The 26847-nt window shown below is 42.0% G+C and overlaps 2 protein-coding genes across 22 annotated transcripts in view; one reads left to right on the forward strand and one right to left on the reverse strand.

The window, feature by feature from the left end:
• Positions 1-3613: 3613 nt before the first annotated feature.
• Positions 3614-18885, forward strand: POF1B (POF1B actin binding protein). 2 transcript variants are annotated; one of them, XM_015860322.3, is made up of 15 exons: positions 3616-4044; positions 8395-8433; positions 8825-8932; positions 9525-9731; positions 10861-10976; positions 11572-11599; positions 12616-12690; positions 13247-13339; positions 14039-14152; positions 14320-14472; positions 14602-14712; positions 15027-15155; positions 15476-15549; positions 15911-16025; positions 17633-18885. In XM_015860322.3, the coding sequence occupies exons 1-15, from the start codon at positions 3661-3663 to the stop codon at positions 17636-17638; spliced, it is 1752 nt and encodes a 583-aa protein (XP_015715808.2). In that variant the 5' UTR covers positions 3616-3660; the 3' UTR covers positions 17639-18885. The 2 variants fall into 2 exon arrangements, with proteins under 2 accessions (XP_085400744.1, XP_015715808.2); XM_085544618.1 differs by lacking the exon at positions 17633-18885 and having other exon boundaries at positions 3614-4044; positions 15911-16216.
• Positions 10634-26847, reverse strand: part of ZNF711 (ZFX family zinc finger ZNF711) — a 33267-nt gene continuing 17053 nt past the window's right edge. For 5 of the 20 annotated variants that reach the window (XM_032444199.2, XM_085544610.1, XM_085544607.1 and 2 more), the window contains 2 exons: positions 26327-26470; positions 22995-25846 (listed from right to left, as the gene is read on the reverse strand). In XM_032444199.2, coding sequence (XP_032300090.1) covers positions 24669-25846; positions 26327-26470 — 1322 coding nt within the window. In that variant the 3' untranslated portion in view covers positions 22995-24668. Of the gene's footprint in view, positions 13550-16257; positions 16365-17918; positions 18014-19244; positions 19318-20529; positions 20622-20970; positions 21046-22064; positions 22340-22755; positions 22873-22994; positions 25847-26326; positions 26471-26847 lie in introns of those variants that run through there. The other 15 variants (XM_085544609.1, XM_015860320.3, XR_014945166.1 and 12 more) reach the window with 14 other exon arrangements.

Consider the following 26847-nt stretch of genomic DNA (forward strand, 5'->3'; position numbering starts at 1 on the left):
GTGTACACTTACCATCATCTCTTGCTAGTTATTGTGTACAAAGGCTTAAAGAAAGATACAGTTCTGTACTTAGCGTACCCTGTTGTATTCCTAAGTTAGTATTGCAGTCATATGTGGTAAATGATGACTGATAGTGTTTCATTAAAATGAGGCAGCCACTCTTCAGCATGCTGAATAAGGGCTTTAATGGATAGGAGAAATGTTGCTCAGCGTGTTTTTTTGGTTTGGTCATTAATCTCATGCGTAGTATTAATTACCTGAAACAAAGCAAATCGACTATTAAATAACCTCAGCAATTTAAGCGGGAAAATGGTCGGAACAAAAGAATGGCTTCTGCTTATGGGTAAGTACGGTACTGCATTATTTCACTTCATGGAATGAAATACAAACTCTGGAGCTTTTGAGCTGTTGAAGATACTGACAGCCATCACAAAAACAGTGTCTTTGTAAAACTTCAGTACCAAGATTTTTCACCTGCTGGTACAGCAGGAATAGAAGGGGTATATTTGCATGTTTATGATAACTTTGGATGCTAAATTGTCCTAGCTCTTAATCATTAGATTCAACTTTTAAGTCTGTTTTTGTTTGTATATTCAAATGATTTCATGTTCTTGTTGAAAGGTATTAACATGAAGCTGTAATTAATACCACATCATTTTTTTACAAGAAATATTAATGAGTTTTCCCTCAGTCTTGCAACAGCTCATTTTACAGTGTCATCATTAGTTACTGCCAGCACCGTCACAGCCTTTAAAACACAGCCTGAGCTCTGTTTAACCTTCTTGCTGAACTTTCTTACCACTGAAACACTGTAATGTATGAAGAGATGTAAAATTCCGAAATCATTCCCGACCCCATCTCGCTATCTGTGCACTGCAAGGTCCCTTGTTAAAATACAACATTTCTACATGTACAGAGGATACAGTCATTGTGGATTATAGGAATGCTTACATGGAACATGCAAAGTGATGGACCCCAAAGAACTCCTCTCTAGTGCAGGACTTTGTGTTTGTGGCAGATATCTGCTTAGCGGCAGTCAAAGCAACCAAGTGAAACATTAGAAGCTATTAAGAAAGTAACAGAGAACAAAAGAGCAAGCATCACTGCACCACTGTTTAAATCCCTGATTTTTCTACTTCTAGAATACTATGGAAGGGTCATGAAAAGAGCACTAATTGTCCAAGATACGGAATAACATCTATACGAAGAAGATTGAATAGGTTTTTGTTGCTTTTATTTATTTTTTTCCTGTCACCTGTGGAAGAGGACTTAAGTTTGAAGCTGTGAAGCTATATGGAAGAACCAGAGGCTGTGGAAGTAGGAGTCAGATTCAGAAGGAGGCTTTTAAAGCAAGAGGGAAGATCTGCTGTAGGTTCTTTCCAGAAGACTCGGTGAGTGTAAGAAGTTTACCTGAATTCAACTCGTATGTGAGATTGGACTAATGAGCAAACATGAGATTGGGCCCGTCACTACAAGAGCATATCCAGAGAAGGGCAGTGAACCTGGTGAGGAGAATGGAGCACAGGTCTTGTGAGGAGCAGCTGAGGGAACAGGGCTTGTTTGGTCTGGAGTAGAGGAGGTTCAGGGGAACCTTATAGCTCTTTATAGCTCTCTGAAGGGAGGTTGTGATGAGGTGGGAGTCAGCCTCTCTTCCTGTATAATCAGCCATAGGACTAGAGGGGATGGCCTCAAGTTGTGCTGTGGGGCTTCAGGTTGGATATTAGGAAAGATTTGTTCTCAGAAAGCATTCAGACACTGGAATGGGCTGCCCAGGGACGTGCTGGAGACGTGCTGTCCATGGAAGTGCTCAAGAGACATGTAGGTGTTGTAAGGACATAGTTTAGTGGTGAAATATTGGTGGTAGGTGGACAGTTGGTTTAGATGACCTTGAAGGTCTTTTCCATCCTTGGAAAACCTGTGGTTCTGTACTGTGCTAGTGAAATACCCAAAGCTGAAAATAATTTGTGAGAGTCAAGTCATAAGAAGGAAGTGTGACACCAGCTATCTGCATCAGTGTCTGCAGACAGGCACCTTCCACCAAACCTCCAGTGCCTTATTGCTCTTTCTTCAAAGGGAGGATCAGAAAACCAAAGCCTCTACTTTACCAGCTTGTTGTAACTTCCTCTTCAGTCTCTAAAGCTTTCCCTTACGCTTGAAAGCAGATTTTTATCTCTGGCCTCATCAAGTTATGGCTGTGCAGCTCCCTGCCATTTTGCTGGTTTTTAACCCTCTCTTCTCAAGCCCTTCAGTTTCCTGACCCCATGTTTAGACATCTCTTCCCCTACCAATAAATAAATAAATAAATAGAAATCAATAATTGAAGTGTAGACAGCAAGATCCGATGTGTTCTTCTGTAGCCCTCTTCCCAAGCAAGTATTTTTTTCTCCTATTTTATCAAAACATTTTTATTCCTCTAGCCACAGTCATCGGAGTGGGCACGGAACTCATTTAACAGATAAGTGTGATATAGAATGGATCATCATTTTTGATACATTTAAAACTTTTGTCAGATTAAAATCCGTGCACTTTGAGGCTCTCATTAACTGGTGCGGATCACCCCGCATGTATTACTTACTGTTATGATTTATGGCTGCAATAATCCTTGCCACATCTACCAGCCTTTCCGGAAGTTATTTGTTATTTCCATTACAATAGGATGACTGAGGCCTTTCTTTCTGCTGACCCTTGTAAGAAATTACCAATGCACTCTTTATTAAACAGGGCAGTATACTACAGGCTGGTAATGCTTCCTGAGCTGGCTAACTAATCCTTTTCTACGTGATACATTACACAGCTCTTGTTTTTTCCCCGAGGAGTATTACTGTAGTTTCTGTGGTTTCCAACTGAAGCATAAAGCAATTTCTAATGGTCTGTGTAAGAACAGAGACCAGGCTGTTGTAGCCATATGTTACTGCTTTCCGTGAGAGTTTTTTAATTGTTATGTCAGAAGCCAGCAAGAGTTTTTCTATGCCAGTGAACCAAGAACGAGGTTATAGGAGAAAATGTGTATTTCTCTTATGGCCGGGTACATCATTTGTTGTTATTCTCAGAGTAATGCAGCCAGTGGTGCTCTGTTGTCTTCTGCCATTGCGTGGCTGTGCTGCATGACCTGAAAGCACAGGGGAAGCTGGCAAAATTATGAACCCAAGGTTTATTATTAAGGATTATATTCATTACACAATATTATATAATTGTTATTACAATGTTACCACGCAGAACAAAGTTACATTCTCGGCTAGGGCTTGCCTGACCCAGGTAATGCAACACAGGAGCACAAACCAAAAGGTGCTGCATTGAGAAAGTAGCCCGAGCTCATCCTGTTCTCTACGCAGTGACAGTTTGGGTAAGGGTCCAACCTTATCTGCTATGGACGAGTGTCTCGTTTGTTGCTCTGTGAGGTTAACAAGGCGGGCGCAGGTTGCAATGAAGCAGCCCCCTCCTTTCCTTCACTCCACGTTTCTCTATGAGGCTCCAGCCCGGCGCTGTCCCAGCAGCAGCATCAGCCGCCCGCCCCGCGAGGGGGAGGCAGCCCGGGGCATCAGGTGCGTCCCGCCCAAGGCGCGGCCGTCCCGCAGGTACTAATCTCCGCCCTGCCCCGCCGCCCGCCCGCATTCGCCGCCCCGCTGCGCCTCGAGCCGCCGCTCCCCGAGCGCGGCCGTGATGCTGGGGGCCCAGCAGCAGCTGCAGCCCTTCGCGCTGCCCCCGCACCTCCAGCAGCAGCAGCAGCATCACTACTACCGGCGCCAGCAGCACTACAGCACGCTGCCCGCCCGCCGGCCCTGCCGCGAGCCGCCGCCGTGCCCCGAGCCGCCGCCGTGCCCGGAGCCCCCTCCGTGCCGCGAGCCGCCCTCCTGCCCCGAGCCGCCGCTGCCGCCGCCCTGCTTCGAACCCCCGCAGCGCCACGAGAGCGGCCCGGCGTTCGACCGGGTGCGGACCTACGGTCCCGGCTGCCGGCGGGTCGGCGGATCCTGCTCGTCCCGCTGCTCCTCGCCGCTGGAGCGCTCGCACGGCCAGCAGCAGCTCAGCGCCGGCTGCCAGCCGCAGGTACGGGAGGGCTCCGGGTGGCGGCCGCCGTCCGCGCGGAGCGGGGCTGGGAGCCGCCCCTCGGCCGTGCCCTTCGGCTCCGCCGCGCTGCCGGGAGGTGCGGCTTGTCTGCCCGTCCGCAGCCCGCAGAAAGGCTCGGCCGTCCAGCCCAGCTCCCGTACAAAACACGCGGCTCGAGGGCTGCCCCGGGGCTGTGCTGGGCTGTCCCGGAGCCGAAGCGGGGGCTGCTGGAGCGGGAGGAGCGGGCGGTGTCTGCGAGTAACGCGCTTAGTCCCGGTGCGCTTCACTGTACGTTTGTTTTTCGTTTGTATCGGTTTCGCGTTTAGTTCCTGCTCGGCAACTCCAGTTTACTTTAAAAACAAAACAAGGGTTGGCTTCGAGGAAGGTGGCGTCCAGCAGAGCACGCAGCAGCGCCCGGCAGCAGCATCAAGTGCTGTTTGCTATTTAGTTTATAACATCTGTTACCATCACCGAGTCCATTAAGTTTTGCTGAGGACAAATATTTCCTTGCTGGATGTTTTGCTGGATTAAAGGCAAAAGTGGGTGTAGCTCAGGTCGGGTTTTGTAGCAGTTGTAATGGCGGAGGAGCAGCTGGCTAATAAAGGTGATCAGGGAGTTATCACAGAATCGTAAATTCTGGCCTCGCCGCTTTGCCCCCACACCTCAGATATTTATAAACCTGGATCAAGTCCCCTCTCAGCCTTCTTTTCTCAAGGCTAAACAGACCCAGTAGTTCACTTAGTCTCTCCTCACAGGGGAGATGCTCCAGGCCCTTCACCATCTTAGTGGCCCTCCACTGGACTCTTCCCAAGAGATCCCTGTCTGTTTTGTACTGGGGAGCCCAGAACTGAACACAGTACTGCAGATGAGGCTTTATTATTCTGGAAGACAAGGGTGACGAGGAAGCTGCTGGGAGCAGGAGGCAGCTGTGTGCCTGGTGGGACTGAGCTGTGGAGAAGGGTGGGGGGGAAATGTTTGGTAAAGAGCTGTGCCTAGAAGAGCACTTGTGTGGTGGGTTCTGCTGTCCTTTGAGCAGACCCTGTGTAGCCATGTAAATGAAATAGCAAAGCAATGTGTGCCTCCCGCAGACAGTTTACTCTTGAATTGCAGTTAAGGGCAGCCTAGAGCTGGAGTTTAATCTTCTTATCACTTGATAAGGGGTTTTCTTTGAGTAATATTTAACTCACTTTTGGAGAGCTTTTGAAGACTGGTTATATCATTGCTATTGATGTGCTGTAGTAGCATTCAGTCTTAGAGTTGGCATCCCCTGTTCAGCTGCTAATGAGCCAGAGGGAGGGAGAAGTAAAGCGTGTATAGAGTGCATGGTAGTGTTTGTTGTGGTCACAAAGTGTTCAGGGTTCGGTTTTCTTTCCATTTTTGGGGGTCTAACTTTGCTTTATCCTTGATGCGGAAGCCAAGTGCTACTCCCAGCCATGGCAGGTTTCGTTTGGAGTAATTGAAGGCAAATTTGCTCTCATCTGCCTGAACAAAGTGGAGAATAGCACTCAGCATAAATGTTCTTGGTGTGAGGTGTCTGTTTTTGGTGTAGATAGGGGTAGAACCCCCAAGGCATTTGACACGGTCCACTCGTGAAGAACTCTGTGATGTGTTTCCATGGCTCAGCTCAGTGCTGCAGCACTGAGGGCTCTTACCTCCCATTGTGAGTACGGTGCCATATTACTGTGGTGTCAGCTGAGTTGTAGGATTTCTCTGTATCCACTGCAGTGACCCTCAGAGGTGGCCTCCCTCTCTCAGCTACCAGATGTAATTCTGAAGTTCTGACTAGATGGATGGGTTGTTTGTAGTTAACGATGTATCCCTGGGGACAGCAGAGGTCTGCGGCAGCCTGGGGCTGTGTCCCATTGAGCTGTGCTGGGGCTGGCACTGGGCTGCAGCCTTCCTGGGGCCGGGGTTCCGTCCTGGCTGGCGCAGGCTGGGCCTGTCGGGCTGGTCTGGGAGGGGAGCAGGCCCGGCCCTACTGCTGCAGGGCCAGGGAAGCGCGTCTGCATCTGAGCATGCTAGAAGGGAGAGCTGGGTGCCTTACAAATAAATGCCATTTTGTCCAGACAAACCTGGGTTCTGTGTAACGTTCTGCATGTGATTTATACCACCCTTTTGAATACTAAATGTATTCTAACTTACAATTCGCTACTCTTCTAATTTCTGGATTTATTGCACTGAGAGCACATAAGCGCCCAGGTACAGTCATTTACAAGTTATCCTTCCTGAAACAGATAGCACGAGTTATATATTCCAAAGTCCTGTGGCAGCGGCATCTGCATCAGGCAGGTTTGTACAGCTTTACACTACACTGATAATGTGCCCTTTCATTTTGTAGACAATGCTCATCTTGTTTCATGTGCCGCACCACAGTAGCCAAAGCTGAATAAGAACAAGTATCTGTTTCCCTTTGATGTCAGTTGTGTCACTGTGGGTGCTGCTGTGTGGAAGAGGAGACTGGGCCCTGCAAGGCACAGCAGGGCCTTTGGTCGCCTTGCTGAAGTGTTCTGGTTATCATGTGCATTTCTATGTTCAATATTCTACTTTTGGTTCTTCAGGTGTCAGTGAGATGTAGAACTGGGGCCGTGTGCTCCCTGCTCCCTCGTGGTCTCATTGCAGTGTCAGGTTGTGATTCAGAGCTGTGCTGAGTTCAGGGGGTTTGTCCTGCACTGTCTTGCTGCAGCCGTACCACAGGGGATGGGAGAGGAACAAAAGGGTGAGGAGCAGAAACTGTTGGCAAACGTGAAAGCCCAGCACAAGCAATGCATAAGGAATTCACTCACCACTTCCTACTGGCAAGCAGGTGGTATTCAGCCACCTCCAGGAACGCAGGGCTTCACACGTAGTGGTTTCCTGGTCAGACAAATGCCAGTGCTCCAAACCTCCCCCCTTTGTCTCCCCTCCCCCCAGCTCTTGCTGCTGAGCACCATGTCCTGTGGAATGGAAATGTCCCTTTGGCCAGGTTGGGTCAGCTGTGCTGGCAGGGCAGTGCAAGGAGCTGAGACATCCTTGGCTCTGTGCAAACACTGCTCACCAACAGCTCAACAGCAATCACTGTTTCCATCAAAAATCCCAATCACGGCATCATATGAGCCTCTACAAGCAACTTGTTATCCCGGCCAAATCCATGACAGCCCTGAAGGCCTCACTTGGGTACATGGAGTACAGGAGGAGGAGGGAGCAGCTTTCCATGTTTTCTGCCCCAGTTATCATCTTGAGATTTCTTAATTACTGTGATTGGTGCTGAAACAATTTCTTCTCTACTTTGATTTCTCTTCCATGGCGATGTTATGATTCATTCTTGGGAGATTTGGAAAACTGCTTCAGGCTTCCTAAACTTATGCAACAGTTCACAACTGGAAATTTGACCTACTTTGGAGTTGCTCTTAATCCGGTTAAGGATGTCTCTGAGGCTCAACTAAAGCAATGTATACTTTCCAAGCCCACAGGTTAAGGGAAAAAGCGATTTGTTAGGAAAATTGAAAGTCTGCGCTGCGAGGAGGAATAAGTAGCATCTTATAGACTAACAAATTGCCTGGTGCTGCCGTGAGATTCAGTGGGAATTTTGCTCACTTGGATGAACAGCCAGACATGGAGATTTCAAGCAGAATTCATCACCCGTTCTCTTGTTGGTCTGCAGGAGAAAGAATCAGTAGCCTAAAAGGAACAAGACTGCTGCAATTTGTGGATTTCTGTAATTTAAAAAACCGTATTTGTTTCCCTCTTCAAGAATGAACAGTTGTTCCATGTGAGCATCTTTATAGGTGTTAATTACAGTGTTTCATGCCACTTTCTGAAGTAACTGCACTTGCTGGCTCATTGGGTATCAGGTTTGTAGGCAGTTCCCAGATCCCTTTCATTTTGGTGTTCAAGCTAAGTGCACATTTTTTTCCCTTAGTGAAGCAAGGTTTTTAGAAGTACATTACATTTGCACGAGCTGACTTTCTTGTGTGACACGGAAGCCTGCAGGTTGAAGGCAGTGTTACATGGAATAGAGATGTGACCCTTGAGGGGCCCGTCCGGCATGTTGGCTTTCATCTGTATCCTGTTCTTTTGGCATTTAAGGAAAATAAGGGCCCATTTCCTCTAACCTGTAAATAGGGAATTGAGGGAAAAAAACAAACTTCTGATAATGCAGACTGTGCCGCACTGTATATGGGTTACTGCCTTCTGAGTGGGATGGCCAGAGCTTTACAACTTTGCTAAGTGATGTTGGCCAACAGATCTCAGTATGTTTATAGCTGATGGCAATACTCAGAGTATTTCGGAAGCGTGTGTAAGCTGAACTGTGAGCATAAAAGGGTTTAAAGTACAATCACCATCAGCGAATCTTTATTTTCGTCCTTGCAGGGCACTGTTCGGAGGATTATCATAGAGAATCCTGAGCAGGTAGGAAAACTGTTTGCTGCTGGAGTCTCTGTACCTCTTCCTTCCTGAATTACCCCAGCTTGGGAAGGTGCTTCCTTCCCTTTGTCATCCCACACTGAGTATTTCCAATTCACGAGGCCACACCTTTGGGGGAAGAGGAGACTATTAGGAACTGAAAGCAGTACAGAATTGCCAGCGGGGCCACTCAGCTCTGGGCATTAAGTGTCTATCAAATATGTTTCAATTATATCGCCAGCAGAGAATTGAATGGACACTCAAATATGGATAATTCAAAAAACTATCTTAAATTGCCACTTTGAATCACAAAACGAAGTCATCATTGTTTGGCTACAGTTGTACTAAGTCTGAATTTGCTGCCAACGTTTTTGATTGTGTTTTATTAATGTGTTAGTTACAGGAGCCATTGTCCCCATTCCTAAGAGCGGGGAATTTCTGTCCTGGAAATAATGTCATCTATGAAAAGACAATAAGGAAATACGAACTATTAAATCCCCTCCAGGTAAGTTGGTTATTTCTGGGTGGGTGGGTGGGTGGGTGATTTTGTCAATGGTGTTTTCTTGGATTATAAAAGCAGGACAAACGTGTCCCTGATACAGCGTACACTGATCCTGCAACTGCTGGAACATTTGTAGAGCGAAACGTCATCAGTTATTTCCTGGAAAATACATTTATATGAACCGAAATAACAAAAGCCCAGTAATTCAACTGGAGCTCTTTAATCTCTAAAATACTTAATGGATCGGGATGTGTGTATGTTTTAAATTAGGTAATGGAGGTTCCTATTGCCTGAGTACATTAAGTGGCACAATACAATGGAGCACACAGCCCAATTAAGAAAAGTGTGTCTTCTGTGCTTTCATTTGCAGCTGCTAAAATGTGAGGAGTTGTTGGTAAAATACAGTGTTGGAGTGTAATAGCGTGAGGCAAACTCATATTCAAATCGTAAGAAAAAGCAATTTTATTAACATTATTAAAACACCTGTTACAGTCTTTTGATGCACAACCACCTTTCATTCACCGATGTGTTTTTATTGTGCTTTCATCTCACTGTGTTCAGCATCTCAAAATAATCTCCTCCTGTTTTTGTTAAGGAGAAGCAGTACCAGTTTTCCCACCAGTGTCAGATCCCGCAGCCATCTGAGCAGTGCCAGCCCTGCCAGCAGCCGGAGCAGCCCCCAGTCACACAGCAGTGCCAGCAAACACAGACTGGCAGCCCATGCGAAGTCATGCCCGTCTGTGTGACCGATGACTGCAGAGGAAACACAGTGAGGAGGGTGACAGTTCAAACCTGCGAACAGGTCAGGATCTTGGACATAAGTCAGTTCAGCATTGCTTTCTATCTGAACTGCTCGGTAGGGGTCTGAAATAACTTTGTGTATGTGGAAGTGTTTGACATAGTGACCTTGCCAAGGCACTGTGTCAGGGCTCTCCCTGCTTCTCACCCCAACTGCACATCTTGCCTCAGCATTAGAGTAAGGCCTTCAGCTTTTGGACACTTTCTTTATATTTGGTTGATTAGCTCCAGTTCTTATTGTATTATAGTGTGTTATCTTGCATTCTAATATCTTATTTAGTAAATTAGTTTCATCTCAGTTTGTCACTTCTGTTTTGTTTTGGGTCCCATCTCTCTACCTCTTTCCCTCACCCCTTTCCAGCGCCTGGATCTGAGTCCCTCCGCCCTGTTAGTCAGGGAACAAGGCCAGATCAGCCCATACACCACTGACAGTTTCATTGGAAGCACAAAACCAGCTTCCCCAAGAAGCTGCTGGAGGTGGTGGTTGGCGTTTAGTGCTACTTTGGTTGGGGGAACAAGCATGGCAGTCCCTTCCCATGCATCTGTTGAACATACAGGTGCAAGACTAACACACTGGGTGACCCCTGCATTGGTCTTAGGAGGAATTTTCCATAGACATAGTCCAAGAAAACAACTTAGTTAAACTCAGTGTAGGCTGCTGTTTTCACTTCTATTATTCACATCATTTTATCTCCAGTTGGAGGTGCTTTAACGTTCTGTTGGGTTTGAAATAAAAAAAAGAGGTGGCTTTTGTCAGTGCCTTTCTGTAAATCCTCAGTGTTGTCCACATGGATTCTACAGCTACGGAAACGTTAAAGATCATTAAAGGAAGATTTAGCAATTCTCTGCGCTTTTTGTATTAGAATAGTAATGATGACATTGCTGAAAAAGATACTACTTTGCCCATTTCTTGTTGCCATACCGTAAGAATTTATTTCTGTATAGTTTACTGGAAACCAGAAGGCATGGAACACACAATAGCCAGGAAAAGAACAGTATAAACAACTCAGAAATTAATAAGTGAACAAAAAATTCCATCATCTTGGTAGCATTTTCACACTCAGCTTTCTTCCCAAGGAAGGAAATGGGTTATCATCTTCTTGCTTATCCTCTGTTACATCCTTTGCTCTCAGGAGATCAATGACCAGCTGGACTGCCGCTACTTTGGTGAGCTCCTTGCTGAACTGAACCGCAAGACCAACGACCTGTACAGCTGTTTACTACAGCATGTGGAGAAGATAGGAGGAAGGTATTGGCCTTATGTCTGTTATCTGTGTTCTGTTATTCCAGAAATCCTAGGAATGCACAGCTGGGAGCAGTCACAAGTTGATTCCAGTCTTGACAATGTCCTTATCTTTCCCTCACAATCAGCATTCCTTTGGTACTCCCCTCTCACTCTCTCTCACTTCCTGCTGTCAAAGTTGACTGAAATGAGTGTATCTGCTCTGCAGCATGGGCAGAGTGGGATTCCAACTTCACTAAAAGCCCTGGCACTGCTAAGAAAACACCTGCTGCATGTCAATACACTTCAGCTTAGTTCTGGGTAAAGACATGGCCCAAACTAATGAAGAACTGGGTAAACTGACCATCACTGGGATAAATGCCCAGAGAAACAGAGTTGCCTGTGCTGCTGTTAGTATTCCAGCCTCCTCACACAGTTGTACAAGGAGTCATGTTTAACAACACACCACCTGTCACCTTACAGGGAGGGTAACAGCTCTTGATCTCATGATGAACCTTCCCTGTTCTGCACTGCAGGGACAGTCTTTTTGTAGCTGTCAGAGTGATCAAGTCCTGCAAAGTCTTGTGTTATAATCAGCCCACTGCATTTTGTCTATTTCCAGGAACCATGACATTGAATGGACGAGTCAGGTAAGCATCGGGCATGTGCTTACAAAGCTGTTCTTTGAAGGTCTCAGTAAGAATGCAGTGGATCTTGGAGCAGATGAGGCCAAGCAAGTTTAACTGAATGAAGCTGATCTTTTGTTAGTTAATTATTTCTGCTTGTTAACAACATTCAGAGCCTGAGACGTATTGCCAGGTAACGTTTTCAAGTGTGGTAATAGTGAAAGAAACAAACTTTAATGATTTGCATTATTATTATGACTATTGCAGTACAAGTCAAATTTTGAAAGTCTTTCCTGTTACACCAGTAGTGGTTTCACTGTAAAACAAATGCACAGAGATGCGTATCGTTTTAGTATGCATTACTGCAAAGCATGTTTTACTCTCTTGCCAATAAAGCAGCTGCTGCTCAGCACCATGCACTGCTGTGTGCTGCAAGAAGTAAAGATAAATGCCTCTCACTGTGATGAGAGGAACTGAAGTGGACAGAAAGACTTTCTAGGTTTCCTGACTGCTCACTGTGGGAATCCAGCTGCAATGCACACAATCATCAGGACCTTTTTAAAGTCGTGATGTTTGTGATAGAAATGCTTGTTTAGGATTAAACTACACAAAGCAGCACCACTTCCTGGCTGTCAGGATCTCCTGTAAAACCCCAGTCATCATTTGTTTGTTGACAGTCTTTTCATTACTTAGAAACACGAGATTTGCTTACAATCATTAACTGCTGGGAGCTGTTTTAGAGTTAAAAATGCTATTTCTTAAGAGAGGATTGTTCTGAATGCTGCTTTTAAAACAAGCATTAAGCTTAGTGTAGATTTAAATACATACTTCATTTATCACTTCATCTCGGTGTTTATATGCCACACTTATATAAGACTTTGGAAGTTTTCTGGGTGTACTTTGATCTATTTTCATTCTTATTTGCCTTGCGCTAAACATGTTTTTCACAGCAGAGCTGTATAATTAATTAAGAAACTTCATAATGATCAACCAGGCAAAATTCTTAATCAGGATGTCTCCTTCTTCATCCCTTGGCTTAGACTGAAGATATTGAAGAATTAATTCCCAAAGGACTGTCTGAGGCAACAAAGCAGCAGATTCGTTATCTCCTCCAGGTATGTAAATAACATGGAGGGGAAGTCTCTACTAACTTGAAACAGTAGAGGCTGCTGTACACAAACATAGCAGGGAATGTGTACGTAACACTGCTTGGTATTTTGCTTTTCCATTCTATTCTATGTAAAGGGTATGGAATCACGCAGGTAGCTCAAGTGCCAACGCAGCAGTTCATTGCTCACTTGTTTATTTTAAAGTATTTTACTGGAGCCTTCTTGCAGTTTTGCTAGAACCCATTTTGGCAAGTAATGAAAGAAACTGAATTTCACTCTTCTTATTTGTCTGTGTTGTATGTTAATGCATCGCCTTAGAAGCTAAAGGCAAGCAGTGCGTGTTTTACTGAGTGATGAATGGAGTATCCATTACTAATTACATTTGCTGCCTCTAACCTGAGTCTCACCTTTACAAATGGTTTGGCTAAGCACCACTAACTGTACTCATCACTGTGGCATGCTTATAGTATCTGGTGTGCTTTTACACACATAGTGAAGCATATTGTAAACAAAACTCATTAATTAACTAGAACAACCTATATTTTATTCTTTCTCCTCCCAGATGAGAGTGACATCAGATAAATCTTTGAGGCTTGTGCTTTCCACTTTCAAAAACTTACGTGAAGAGCTCTGCCATTTACAGGATGACCTGGGGGTAAGTGAAGTTGTATTTCTCAGTCCCCGTGGCCTCATCCATTTGTGGTCCTCCTTGGTATGAAGTCCATTATGACGAAATTTAACTTGTGAAGTCCAAGCTTAGTTGCTTTAATACAAACAGATGGTTCACAGACTTGCAAGACCTGCACAGTGAAGGAGGTTACATTTCTTCCTAGCATTGGGTTTCAAGTGTTCAGTTTGTTAAACCCTAAAAAAAAATATGAAATTTTTACATCAAGAAAGGGTCTGTTTGAGTGGATTCAGACTTAGCTCTGCATTAGTATAAATAATCCATACATATCTACATCAGTGAAGATATTTTGGAACTTTGCTTTTGTAGGTGCCTTGTCTATGTTATAGACACTGAGTGCTTACATAACAGCACTCTTCCAGGAAGCAGGAGAGCTCAATTCCTTTAGTAACTACACAGGAGAAAGTCTCTCTGTGACACGATGAAAGAGAAGTTTCTGAGACCACTCAGTGCTTACCATGCAGCACGAAGCCACACAATGAGCATGGTACTGCTGCACTGAGTGTATATGGGCTTTGTACTTAAGGAAAAAAAGTTTCAAGAAAACTGGGTATTTTTCACTTCTAAGATATCACTTAATACAAAGTATGTTGTACTTTGAACACACTTAGGACTAAGTTTAATGAAAAATTGCAGCTACTCACAGCTATCACTTTTGTTTTACAGAAGTTAGAAACTGACAACGTCTTACTTAAGAAGGATTTGGCTTTTAAAGAATCTCAAGTAAAAGAATATGAAACTATGTTGTCTTCTCTGAGAGAGAATAATCGTCAGCAGCAGGTAAATCCTGAATACAGTTTCAGTATAATTACTGTCAGCTATAAACTAGCTTCTGTGCTGGCTTCTGAGTGTTCCAAGTAATTACTGCCTGGCTGTGTGCTGGTGTGGGTGATCCATTTACTTCCCTAAGCAACACCACACATTCTTTCCTCTCCTGTGCTTTCCAGCAAGGACTCAGAGAAAGTGCTGCCAGGTGTCAGTCTCTGGAAGAACAGCTCCTTTCTCTTCGACTCAATGAGGGAGAAAAGGATTGTCAGCTAAAGGAACTGGAATACTCCAAGCGCGCCTTGGACCAAGAGATCCAGAGTCTTAAGCTACAGGTAATAATACCTGCATTTGCTCTTTGTTCAGCTGCTGTTATTCACAGATGCAGATGTCGTGGTGAAGAAAATACTACTACTTATAATATAATAGTACTTTAAAAATAAAAAATACTTTTTTTCCTTTAGATCTGCTCCAGTCCAACAATTCAGGCTACCACAGATGAGCTCTCCAGCCGTTATGTAGAGATGATCAATAACTTGAGAGAGGATAAGGACCGTGAGATCCGCAGTCTTAGGGTACGGTGATTCACTTGGTATATGCTGCACTTGTCACCTTTTGTGACTGGAGATAATCAGTCTATTTTTTAATTAAAATCTATCAGATGCTTTTTAGGTATCTTCTTGTTCTGCAATTATTTTATACAATGCTAATGATAGCACAGAAACTGATAAAACTGTGATTTAAAAAAAAAAACATTCCTTTGATGTTTGTGATTTTAACCAACAAAATATATACAGAGTTTACTGGATACTGTACACTTTCTGTATACAGAAAGGTCCCCTGCAGGGAGCACCAGACACCTAACTGTTTCTCAACCTTTATTTCATAGTCTCAGTTGTGCCAATTCCAGCAAGATGTATCAAGGCAAGAAGGGAATAACAGCGACTTGCAAATGAAGCTGCATGAACTGACAGCGATGCTGGAGGAGAGAGATGTTTGTATTAAACAACAGCAAGAGGTAAAATAGTACAGAGTATTTCTTGTCTAAGAATATCATATGCTTAAGCCTTCACTTGCTATGACAGTAGCAATTTAACTAGGAAGTCACATGTACCCTCCTGGTTCAGGAACTGGGGTTAGGATTATTATTATCATTCACTGAGCTAAAATTAATAATACTGTCTGTTATTCCACCACTTCTCTTGGAAGGACATAACATACTATTTCAGAGGGTTCTTTGATAAGAATTCCTGCATGGATTCTCCTGTGGCTTTAGTGAACCAGTACCTCAGATAGCATTATTTATTTCACTTGAATGTTCATTTCTGGTTTTCTCAGGAACTCTACAGACTCAAGCATGAGAGAGTATCAAACAGCCAGTCCCCTGGTGTAACAGCCATCATCACAAAGAAGTAATGTAGTTATTCATCTTTCTTAAAAACACATCCTCTTCATTTTCCACTGCATAGCTTCTATTAACTATGTCCTTACCTCCTTCAAATGTCTTAATGCCAAATGTCTGTTCAACTTTCACAAAAGGGAAAAGCTCCAGCTAGTAAAACCTACCAGAAGGATTCAATCTTAAGCACCATAATAGCAAATAGTGGGGTGGCTGATGTTTAAATTGCATAAAACATTTTTGTTACTAATGGGAATACGTGGAGATTGTTTACTGATTTAGGATGATGGGGCAAGATCAGAGATAGTGATCTGGATACAGGTACAGAGATTTCAGTTTGATAGTTTACAGCTGAGCAACTCTTCCCAATACAGGTACAGGAATCAGTATCCTATCCTGGGTCTTTTGTCTGATGACTACAAGGTTACATCACCCGTCAACAAATCACAAACTATTGTAATTGAGAGGACTGGAGAGATATGGAAACATGTAAGTTCACGTAGGGATTCACTACAGAGTCTGAGATATTAATTTTTCTTCAAAGAAATTATGAGCCAAAACTGATGTGTGAAAGAAAGCCAGCACGTTAATTTAGCCATGCTGCAAAAAGCAAGGCAAGTGAGTCCAGTCAAGGAACTGCACTGTCTGTTGCAAAAAGGCAGTAATTGCCAGGTAGAGTATAAATAAAACAGAGTATTTTTATTTTCTGACCTTTAATTACCTTTAACAAAGGAAGTGGTGTTGCTCTAACAGTCTTTGCCCAGGTGCATGAGGCAGTCTTGCAGGCATCAGTAGCTGCAGTGAGGAGCTGAGAACTTCTTCAGTGCTCTGCTCTCAGGTGAAAGGTACAGGTGGTGTGTTTTGGGTGTATGGTATTCCTCTGAATCACGACTATTAATTACTCTGCACTATTATTAAAACAGATTAAGCACCACGTTCCTGAAACTCACACAGAGACAGAGCAGTGACTAATTCCAGGAAATGCAGGAGAGTGGTGATTTCTTTTTAAAGGGTGGCTTAAAGTTACAGAAAGTGGGACTGCAGAAGCTGTTTATGTTACAGGGCACAGGATAGCGTCAAGTCTGAATACAAGGTAAAGACTTGAGAAAGATCAGCACGGCCAGCTCACAGCCAGGACAGAAATGTAAGAATAGCTTTCTGGGGGACATAACTAAGAAAAAGCAACTTAAGACAACAAGAGCAGCCTGAGTAGGCTGAAAGTGAAACATCTGGCAAGCAAGGAAATAACACAGTAGTATAGAATAGAAATAACAGTAATAAAAAGCGAAGACCTCTTCCTAGCTTACTTGAAAAGTTAGTCATATTTTCCATTATAAAAATGGAGACAATGAATGCATGCTGCATTTAAAGAGATCAATATCACTGAATAAGTAAGAACTATTAACTGGTTGCATTTTGAGTTTCCCAAGGTCTTTATCACTGGTGCAAGTTTCAGCTGAAACAAAATGACTTTGTTGCAAGATAGAACTGATAAATCCAGTTTGAGAAGTGCCAGTTTCCTCCAAGCTTGACAAATATTTTTTCTGCGTTCATGTTCTGTCAGCCAAATCTTTCTATCTGCATTCATTACTGAATAGCGATGCTGACTGATAGGTATCTGAACAGGGTACTGAAAGTAGCCCGTATGTGACAGTGCCTTTCAAGTAATGAGTATTCATCATGCTGACTCTCTTAGGATACTCAAGCAGAAGTACTTCAATCTTAGTTATATTAGAGAAAAATTCTAGGGTAGAAACTCTGTAGTGTCTGATAACTTCCTGTGCTTGCTGGTATTCATTAATACAAAAACAACCCCTCCCACCACTATCTATTCTTGTGATTACTGTAGACAGAGAATGATGCCAGTTCTGGCCTCTGCCACTTGTTGAACAGAATTGTCTGCAGCTTAATGACCATTCCAGAGCTGCTGTAAGAGCTGACATGCACAGCACTTGGAAAGGGGAAGGCTCGCTGAGGCACTTAGAGACTGTTAGAGAAAATAAGTGTACAAGTTAACTGAAGCATGCTTTATACAGCAGACACTTCAGTGAAATGCATATCACCTTCTAACAGGCTGCTTGTTTCTTTGCTTTCAGGAATGAAAGAAATCCCTCAGCCATCCAAGCTGGTTAAAGGCGTCCACAACAAACACCTAAAACTGCTTTATTTTCTGCTTTGTTTGTTTGTTTGTTTGTTTTTTCCCATCAGTAAAAGGTTTGGTCTGATAGTGAGGGGAAGGCCAGGGAAGAAATTAAGAACATGAAAGCATGAAGGCAATGCAAGACAACGTCTTGTCCTCATCATAACAAACTGGTACCTATGTCCATAAGTTGCTGCTAACATCTGTGCACAAATGTTACTCATACTGTTTCATGCACTTACTTTTCTCTCAGAAGAGAAAGGCATGCCACGCTGGTGAGGACTTCCATGGTTCCTGATGTGCCTACCACCTGTTCTTCAGTCATTCTTTCAGCCATCTAAAAGACAGAAGTCAGAACTCTGAAACATTTCTGTTTCCTCTTCATTGCATTATCCGTGTTTTTTCTCTCCTATCTGCTTGTGAGTGAGAAGTGAGAGTGATACAAATCTAAGTCATGCACACACACGGAATGGCTGGTTTCAGTACAGAGAGATTCACAGATTGTCACTTCATCTACTGCAGCCTATTCAAGATGAAGTAAAACCCGGTAAGAGCTGTCACGGGGAATGTTACTTACATTACATCTGCCTGTCCAAAACTAAACCGCAAAGGAAAATGACTTCATTTGTTCCAGAAATACTAAACGTGGCTATTGAGTGAGTAGATGACTTAATTTGGGCTGATGCCAACTTTGGAGAATGTTACTGACATCAGAATATTAACATATTGCAGTTACACCTCTATAAGCCCCCCAAACCAGCCACAACTATTTATTTTGCTGTGTTTGAAAACATCAAGATCTCATTATATTTTTATATAGAAAAACTTAGCTCATAGAGTATATTTTATTATCAGACCGACCTACTATTTACAGTTTTTTGCTCCAGGCAAGACTATGGGAATTCTCTCATCTGACTTGGTACAAATAATTAAGCTGCTTTGGTATAAACAATTATGTAGCCATCTAGCCAACACAATGTATTAGGTGAGAGGGAGAAGCACTAAGAGAAAATCATAGGCAAAAAGCTTTGTGCAATCAGAAGGTGCTAGCTCTGTATCACAGGGTTCTTGCTTTGCTCTTTCTTATGGAATCATAGAATGTTTCTGCAGACACATACTTCTGTTCGCCAATAATATACAGCACAGACACTCTTTAATGGTGAAAGAACCCTGTTGGCAATATATGTTAAATAAATATAACTTTCTGAATCATGGCTCTACTGGAAACAACTTGTATCTACCCAGTACTGGAGGGGGTTGTTTTAGGGGACGTGATGCTTTTTTGAAACAACAGATTTCTCTAGACCAATCTTCACAAGTAAAGGGATAGTGGGATGCTTCTTTTCTTGCACTTGATTCCAACCTTCACTCAGTTAATGTAACAGCATAGAAAAAAAAAATCATAATACATTGCCACAGTACTGTCACAATAACCTTACTGGCACTGTCTAATGACTTATCATCCCTGGTGATATAAAAACAGAAAAAGAACAACACATTTGTTTAATGCCATCATACTGATGAATGCAGATTTCCCAATGAAAAGAGAAAACAACTTTCTGACTTACTGTGGTCTTTGCCGTGAACTCATCTGGGCCTGACAAGCTAGAAGCATTACGCAAACAGCTCCACAGGAAGAAGCTGCAAACAGCAGAAAGAAACATCAGTTATTAATGGACATACTTTGCATTCATTTCAGCTACTCAATGGCTGTACAGTGTATTTACTAATCCTTCTGGAAAATAGCTACTAAACAAATGTTTCTTTAACTCTGTATGACTTACTTTCTTAAGACTATAACAGCACAACAAAAGCAGTCAACACCCTCACGGACAGAAGAATGCAGACTGAAATGCACTCAGAGCTGCTGGGTGTTGTGTTGTCATTTGATGACAAGGCCATGATTTGGCAAATGAACTGTTCTGCATATACAGCTGGCATTATCATCCATCTGAAAACATGCTGATTGTTCCCCACACTTGGAGAACCACTAGCACACATACCACTAAAAATATATATATACATAAAAAAAATAAATAAAGCCCAGTTTTCTAACCAGAAGAGACAAATGTCAGCAATACATGGTGCAGGAAGGGCCAGATGCTCTGAGGCTCATCTAATTAACTTAAAACATCCATATGCTGTACATTCTGCAGCACTGATTGCCAGCTCAGCACATTTTACACCCAGGCACCACAAAGCAATAGATATCTGTTGAAAAGCAGAACTAGATAAGATGAAGCACAATGGCCATTTGGGGCTGGTTTTGTTTTTAAACTGGGTTTATTTAATAAAGCAAAATTAGTATCTTATTATAAAAATAACTGATATTTGCTGTCGTCTCATCTGCTGCATCCTTTCCAGTGAAGTGAAACTGATTTATTTAACATTATTTCTGTTGGACATGTTTTTCATGCTTACTCACCTCTGTAAATGCCAGTTATCACTCAAACTATCAACAACGTGGACAATTTTTCACCTCAGATTCAGGTTTGTCCATTGCGATTTTTTGCTGGAGCAAATTCAGAAAATCACAGGCAGTGTCTATGCATTTACAACAGTGTCTGTACAGCCCTCATCAACTGCTAATGGTTTTATGAACTGAACCTTCACTGCCTGTGGTGATCTGACAGTATGCAGTTTCTTGTTATTAAGCTGAAAAGTAGGAGAAAAAAAGTTTCTTTAATTTCTCTTGCTGAGTTTTACTTGTAACAATGTGATGTGAATAGTTTCTTTGCCCCAGCTGTGAAATGAAAGCCAAATAGAGTCCTAGTGTAGAAGTTTCTGACACCTCTAGCACTGTCTGCAGAGTCAACATAAGCTGTGAATACTGCAGCAAGGTAGCAAACATACCTTTACTCTGGCCTTTACCTTGAGATTACTCTGCTGGCGTTCTTCCATATACTCTCTCCATTTCATCACCTTTAATTGCGGGCATTTGAAACCTGAAGAAAAACAATAGATGGTGATTAAGTCATGAATCACTTTGCACTACTTCTGATATTTAGGAATGCTGTCATTCAAATAAAAAATGCAATGAACAGCTGACACTCAGAGCAACCCTTCTGCATGTCAGTGAAACTTGCTGCTTGCTCAAACAAACATGAGCTGTTTGTGCATTACATAGAACAGCACAGGAACAGGCAAGGGGAAATCCAAATGTGGTCAGGGACAGCCATCCCAAGTTAAACATATTGGCTAAGTGCACTCAGAAGAATGTAGGGACTTCCTCAAACTGCTGTGAAATTGTCTGACGCTGATGAAATTGACCAACATACAGATAGCAATACTTACTACTATTTTTGCCTTCAACAGACCTTATTTCCACACTCTTCTTAGCTAGGCTTCACTGGCCATTTTGCTGTTTCACTGCCAAAAGAAGAAAGAAATAATGAATATAATGACACGTCTAAAATGCTAAAGCAATAAGCCGACCAAACTACACTGGCAACTCATCTTCATACTTCCCACTGGAGAAGGCTGCCCATAACCACTGCCATTAAACTCAGCTCAGGTTCTCCATCTATCTGTCACAGACAGCAGGGCTCCTACACAGACTCCTAGGCTGTACCTGTTCTTCAGCTCCTCTCTCATTCCTAAATTTGTTCCTCAGCTGACAACAACCAATTACAGCTGTAGTTTTTCCAACCACTGTTTCCTCCCAACATAGTGGAAAACATGTTCCTCACAGATTTCCACATTCTGAAAGATACAACTTCTTTTTCCTAACTAGAAGGAAATCTCACTTAGGCAGACCTGCAGGAACACTCAAAACCTATTTCAGCTTCTGTAATACAAGGTTACAGAACTTCGAAAGATGATGAAGCTGAAATGGAAGTAAGTCTTTATCCAGCGCCCACCATACTGTTCTTGCCATCATTAAATATGTTAAAAAACAAACCACAAAATAACAATCTGTGGACTTTACAGTGTGTAAGAGTTTTGGGCATGGAAAAACTATGTGCAACAGAAAATCTGAATAACAGAACTGATGTCCCACGCTGCACTGTGCTTTATAGGATGGCAGACACCGTGGTTCTGAACCAACATTAATTCTGAGAAGTTATGGTACATCCCACGACTGTAATAAATAAGCATCATTTAGGGAGTTTTCTCAGATGAAGCTGTAGAAAGAAACCATACACAAGAAAAAACAGTACACCAAAAGATGGTGTCTGGATGAGGTGCTGGGTGGTGTGGTTAGTAGCTTAGTGGTAGTAACAGTGACAGGAGGACAGCTGGATCTTGTAAATAGGTGATCTTGTATGTCCTTTCCGACCTTTGATTCTATGACAGGTAAGATAACAACTGGAATTCAGTTAGAGATTTAGAAAACACAAAATCCAAATTTGATGTGTATTATCTCATCTTAAACAAAACAACCATTTGTCACAGAATTACCTGCATCTATGATTTTGAACTATGAAATCTTGTAAGGCCAAAGCCTTCCACTGTACTCCTTTGTCTGCTGCCCCTATGGCCTGTTCTGTACCACACCAACTCTGGTGGGTCCTTACACAATGCAGAACTGAATCTAGTTACAATGCTGGCTGAAGATGTTAAAAGAACTCACATATCTGGTTATTTTGTCCATCCTGAAGGTGGGAAAATGAGCCAGCACTGAACAGTCATCTTCAGCCTGCTGTGAAGGATCTCCTCCAGTCTACGTATTCAATACAGTTTTCAGGAATAAAGCATTAAAATTGTCAACAAAACACAAGATTAATTTTTAAGCTTTTGTGACTATCACAATCTCCTCCTCTTCTGGACCTACAGAAGGAAGCATCAGAAACAAAACACAGGCTATTCCATTAACAACGTCTGCACTTTGTCAGCATAAAAGCCACGTATTGGCTGGATAAAGCACGCCGGAAATCCTCCAAGTGTTCATTTAACACCGTGTTACTTTCTTATAGGTTCCAATCTATCGCCAACGTCATAATTCAAGTATCCTAAAAGAGAAGAAAGTTAAGACAGCAGTACTATTAGCATTTTGAAAGCTGTTCTTATTATTCAGTTAATAAAAAGGCAGCACCTACCTGCCCTTTTCCAAAAAGTGAAAGAATTCCAAAGCTATGGCAGGTAATTATGTAGAAACAAAAGTACTTACACTACTGGCAACCTCAGGGGGTTAACTGGGACCTTGATCTTCCCCCTCAGCAGTGGTACACACGTGTACCTCGGGCAACCTGTTCACTTGAGATGTTATTACATTTCAGATTAACCAGGGAATAACAACATAACTAAAACAGCAAGGCAAAATTACACCGAATGAGACTTTCCTAAGTCACCATAAATGAGAAATAGACTCCAAAATATTTGGAGTGCAAGAGATGCTTTTTATTGTATGCCCGTTACGATGAGTAACACATTTAGAAATAATAATCCCACACAGTGACAATCTTATTTTACAGCGTGTACATCATTTTTTACAGCCACATAAAACACGTATTTTTCTAAGAGATTTCCCAAATTTCACTTCCTGAAGTTTAGAAATATATAAAAAAAAATAAAATAAAAACAAAAAAATTTCTCAAGGAACTGATTCTCATCTGGTGCAAAAACAAAATATGAACATTATCTGAAACACAAAGCCACCATATAGCATGAAATTACAATTTCTCATGTGAACAGCTGTGTGCAAACATGAAGCAACTAAAAAGAGTAAAAAATACACATTATATGCGTAACACTTATGAACAGGTTGTTCATTAAATAGCCCTAGACCAGCTCGTTATATTAAGCGCCATTTGATTTGCAGCATGCTAACACAAAGCATTGTTTAAAGGGATGCATATTTTAAATGTATACACTGTAAACTGAAGATCCATCTCCAAACTCTAGCGGCAGCATATTTCTCTGGCTAAATACTGCATATATACTTTCTTACAGATTGAAAATGCACGTTTATAGCGTGGTATAGACTTCTCTTTTTAAAAGAATTGATTAAAAGGTGCAATTTTATGTCTCTATCGAAAATTTCATATTAGGAGGTAGGGCAATAGCCACACCTGTTAAGAACACTGCCCTAAAGAGCTTCTAAGTACTTTGACTCTTAATTAAAAACAAACTATAGTTTCTTTTCCATTTTCTTTTTAATAGTACTTTGAGATTTTAAAGTATTGAGAAAAAAAAAAGTAGTGCTGAGTAGCAACACTATCAGCTGCATCCATTTCATCCTTAAAAAATAGAGTGTTGGATTCAAACTTAACTTTATGTGCCATACTGAACAACATTCAGCCGCAGTTTCAGGTAAAAAAAGGGTAGTTATGTACATACACGTCTTTAAGCCTAGCACCACAACACCACCTCTGAGATCAGAACATAACGCTGTATTTTATCATCGTATCCTGCAATAAAATAGGTTAGCAGCTTTGAAAATCATTACAAACTTCTCGTTGGACCTAACTAATAGAGGAAACCCAAACGCTTCCCACTGAAACGTTGTATTTGCTGAAATAAGGACAACCCCCCCTAACGCTGACCAGTTCTACAATATAATTTCCAGGCACAATTTCAAACGTTATGACCAGGTGACTGACAAATACTCTTCTCTCAGGACCACACGAGAAGCCAGGCCCAGCTGCCTCAGCAAACCAGCTGTAAAGAATCCCATCACATATCTGAACTGTTTTAGTATGGAGACAAATGCTCTCACTGACAAAACGGGTAACACAATCATCTTCTTTTTGTCTTCCATAGCTTAACAACGCGTAATACTATTACTTAAAGACATTCATTCATCCTTCTGCAAATTTAAGACATTCATCTATCTTTCTGCATTCTATAGTGCTCTTCAGGTTCTGATAAGCAACAATCATAGGGCTATGAGATCCCCTGTCAACCCTAATGCTTTTAAGACTTTTAATACAAAGAATGTAAAGTTATGATTTAATATCGAGCTTTGAAACCAGGAGAAACAGTTCATGAGATTTTTTTTCCCCAATTATCGTAACACAGTTTCTAAATTGCTTCCTTCTTGACATCATATATTACATTATGGCCTCTCTGTGGTGCCTCATTATATGCTGATTTTTTTCTGACGGTCTACGGAATCCCTTTTTGCAATACTCACACCTATGTGGATAGTCTTTTGTGTGTATTGATATTACGTGTCGTTTAAAGCCCGACGCATCTGTAGTGCTATATTCGCAATACTGGCATTGATAAACTTTTCTTCCACTGTGGGTCTTCATGTGCTTCTTAAGTTCAGTTTGCTGCCTAAATCCTCTTTTACACCTTTTGCACTTAAAAGGCAGGTCCTTGGTGTGAACTGAGAGGATGTGCCCGCTCAGTATAAAAGGATCTGACGTTTTAAAGTCACAGTGTCTACACTGATGTATCTTTTTACCTTTATGGGTTTCACTATGCTTTTTGAGCTCTGATGGACGATGGAAGCCTTTCTCACATACCTCGCATTTGTGGGGAAAATCCTTTGTATGAACTGAAATAATGTGTCGCTTCAGGTCACTGGAGTTGGTGCTCTTATGGTCACAGTGTGGACACTGATGAGTCTTATGCCCTTGAAACAATTCTGTGTGCTGCTGCAGCTCCTTTTCATCTGCAAAAGCCTGGGGACAGTGCTCACATTTAAACGGCAAGTCATTCCCGTGTTTGGTTTTGATATGAGTTTTCAGATTGGACTGATCAGCACACCTGAAGACACAGTGCTGACACTGGTATGGCTTTTCCCCAGTGTGGGTCCTCATATGCTTTTTCAGCTCTGATGGATGACGGAATCCTTTCCCACACTCCACGCATACATGAGGGAAGTTCTTACTGTGAACTGCAAGTAGATGCCTATTGAGTAGCCCCTGCTCTGCAGTTTCATAGTCACAATATTTGCACTTGTGCAGTTTAGGCTCTTTGTCCCTCAGTATTAGTTTATTAGAACTCAACGGGCTTGCTTCTCTGTATCTTCTTGTATATTCTGTAAACTCATGGGTTTTATCAACTTTATTTATAAGTTTATGGCTTTCCAGATGATTGTGGAAACTTACTTTTTTGTTAGTTGTAAAGTCACAGTCTGTACACTGGTATTTCTTCTTAATCAAATGATCTGGATGATTCTTCATATGCCTTTTCAAGAATCCTCTGGATTTAAATTTTTTCCCACATATATGACAAGGGTAAACTGTTAAGGGCTGTCCATCAGGACCTATTATAACAGCTGTTTTTAAACAAACAAAAACAAGTTATGAAGGAAACGAGTTTACTGATCAAGAAGCTTTAAATCAGCCAACTGCTGTTCAGATTCATGCACTTACACTTGCAGCAAGAGATGAGTAGTTTAAAAACAACCAATGCACAGCGCCTACAGCTTATATAGTTTTGTTTTAGAAACTGCTCAGACAGGTAAGCGATATCAGATGTACGGTGAGCACGTCCACAATTACTTTTTAATCACTTGCAACATTCAGACAAATTACACCAGTGCTATGTTGCTAACTTCAACAGCAAAACCTACCACATTCTCTATGCACAGAATTGGAGGGGGAAGGACACAGGAAATCCGCAAATCACCATTTAGATTTTTAATTCTGAACCAGTTTGGAAAAAAAAAAAGAAAAAAAGGAAAACAAAAAAGAAGAAGAATAGTAAAGGAGTAAGTGCCACTCGGTGAGAGCACACATAGCCATACAGTGTTTACCTGTTTGCCATTGCCTGGCCTCTCCTCTCCTCCTTTTCTTGGTTTTTTGTTTTAGCACTCTATTAGTGCTAATGCTATCACAAATCTGCAGGTATTGTGTTGCATTACCGTTTTTGTTTTCTAATCGTGTATCCAAGTTATTCCCTAGAAACAAAAATTAGACACCATAAAAAATCTTAAACAATTATTTTCTTTGGGACTGATGACTGGAATTGCACAGCAACAACACTTCTACTTTAAAACATAACAGGTCACCCATTCCTCTTCAGCAAAGATGTTTTAATTTTAAGAGTGCCAATATAAAGCACTGCCTTTGTTGTTGGCCAAACTCAAGAACTTGATTGTTTAAAAGATTATTAATTTTCAAGTACATTTTTTGATATCTTGTACTCTCAGAATCTTAATTTCTGACCAGTTATGCCGGTTACTTTCTCTTACCTATCTAACTTGATTTTACTTCCCAGCAACTGCATGATCTCTGCTCCAACTACAAACCATACACAACCAATGACTTCCCCACC

Source organism: Coturnix japonica, chromosome 4, assembly GCF_054131305.1.
Source record: "Coturnix japonica strain WE chromosome 4, WE-NBRP24, whole genome shotgun sequence".
Lineage (NCBI taxonomy): Eukaryota > Metazoa > Chordata > Aves > Galliformes > Phasianidae > Coturnix > Coturnix japonica.

Coding starts and splice junctions, on each gene's coding strand:
- POF1B (XM_085544618.1), top strand. CDS start 3,661: ATGCTGGGGGCCCAGCAGCAGCTGCAGCCCTTCGCGCTGCCCCCGCAC. Junction 8,434..8,824: donor TCATAGAGAATCCTGAGCAG/GTAGGAAAACTG, acceptor TTAATGTGTTAG/TTACAGGAGCCATTGTCCCC. Junction 10,977..11,571: donor GTGGAGAAGATAGGAGGAAG/GTATTGGCCTTA, acceptor GTCTATTTCCAG/GAACCATGACATTGAATGGA.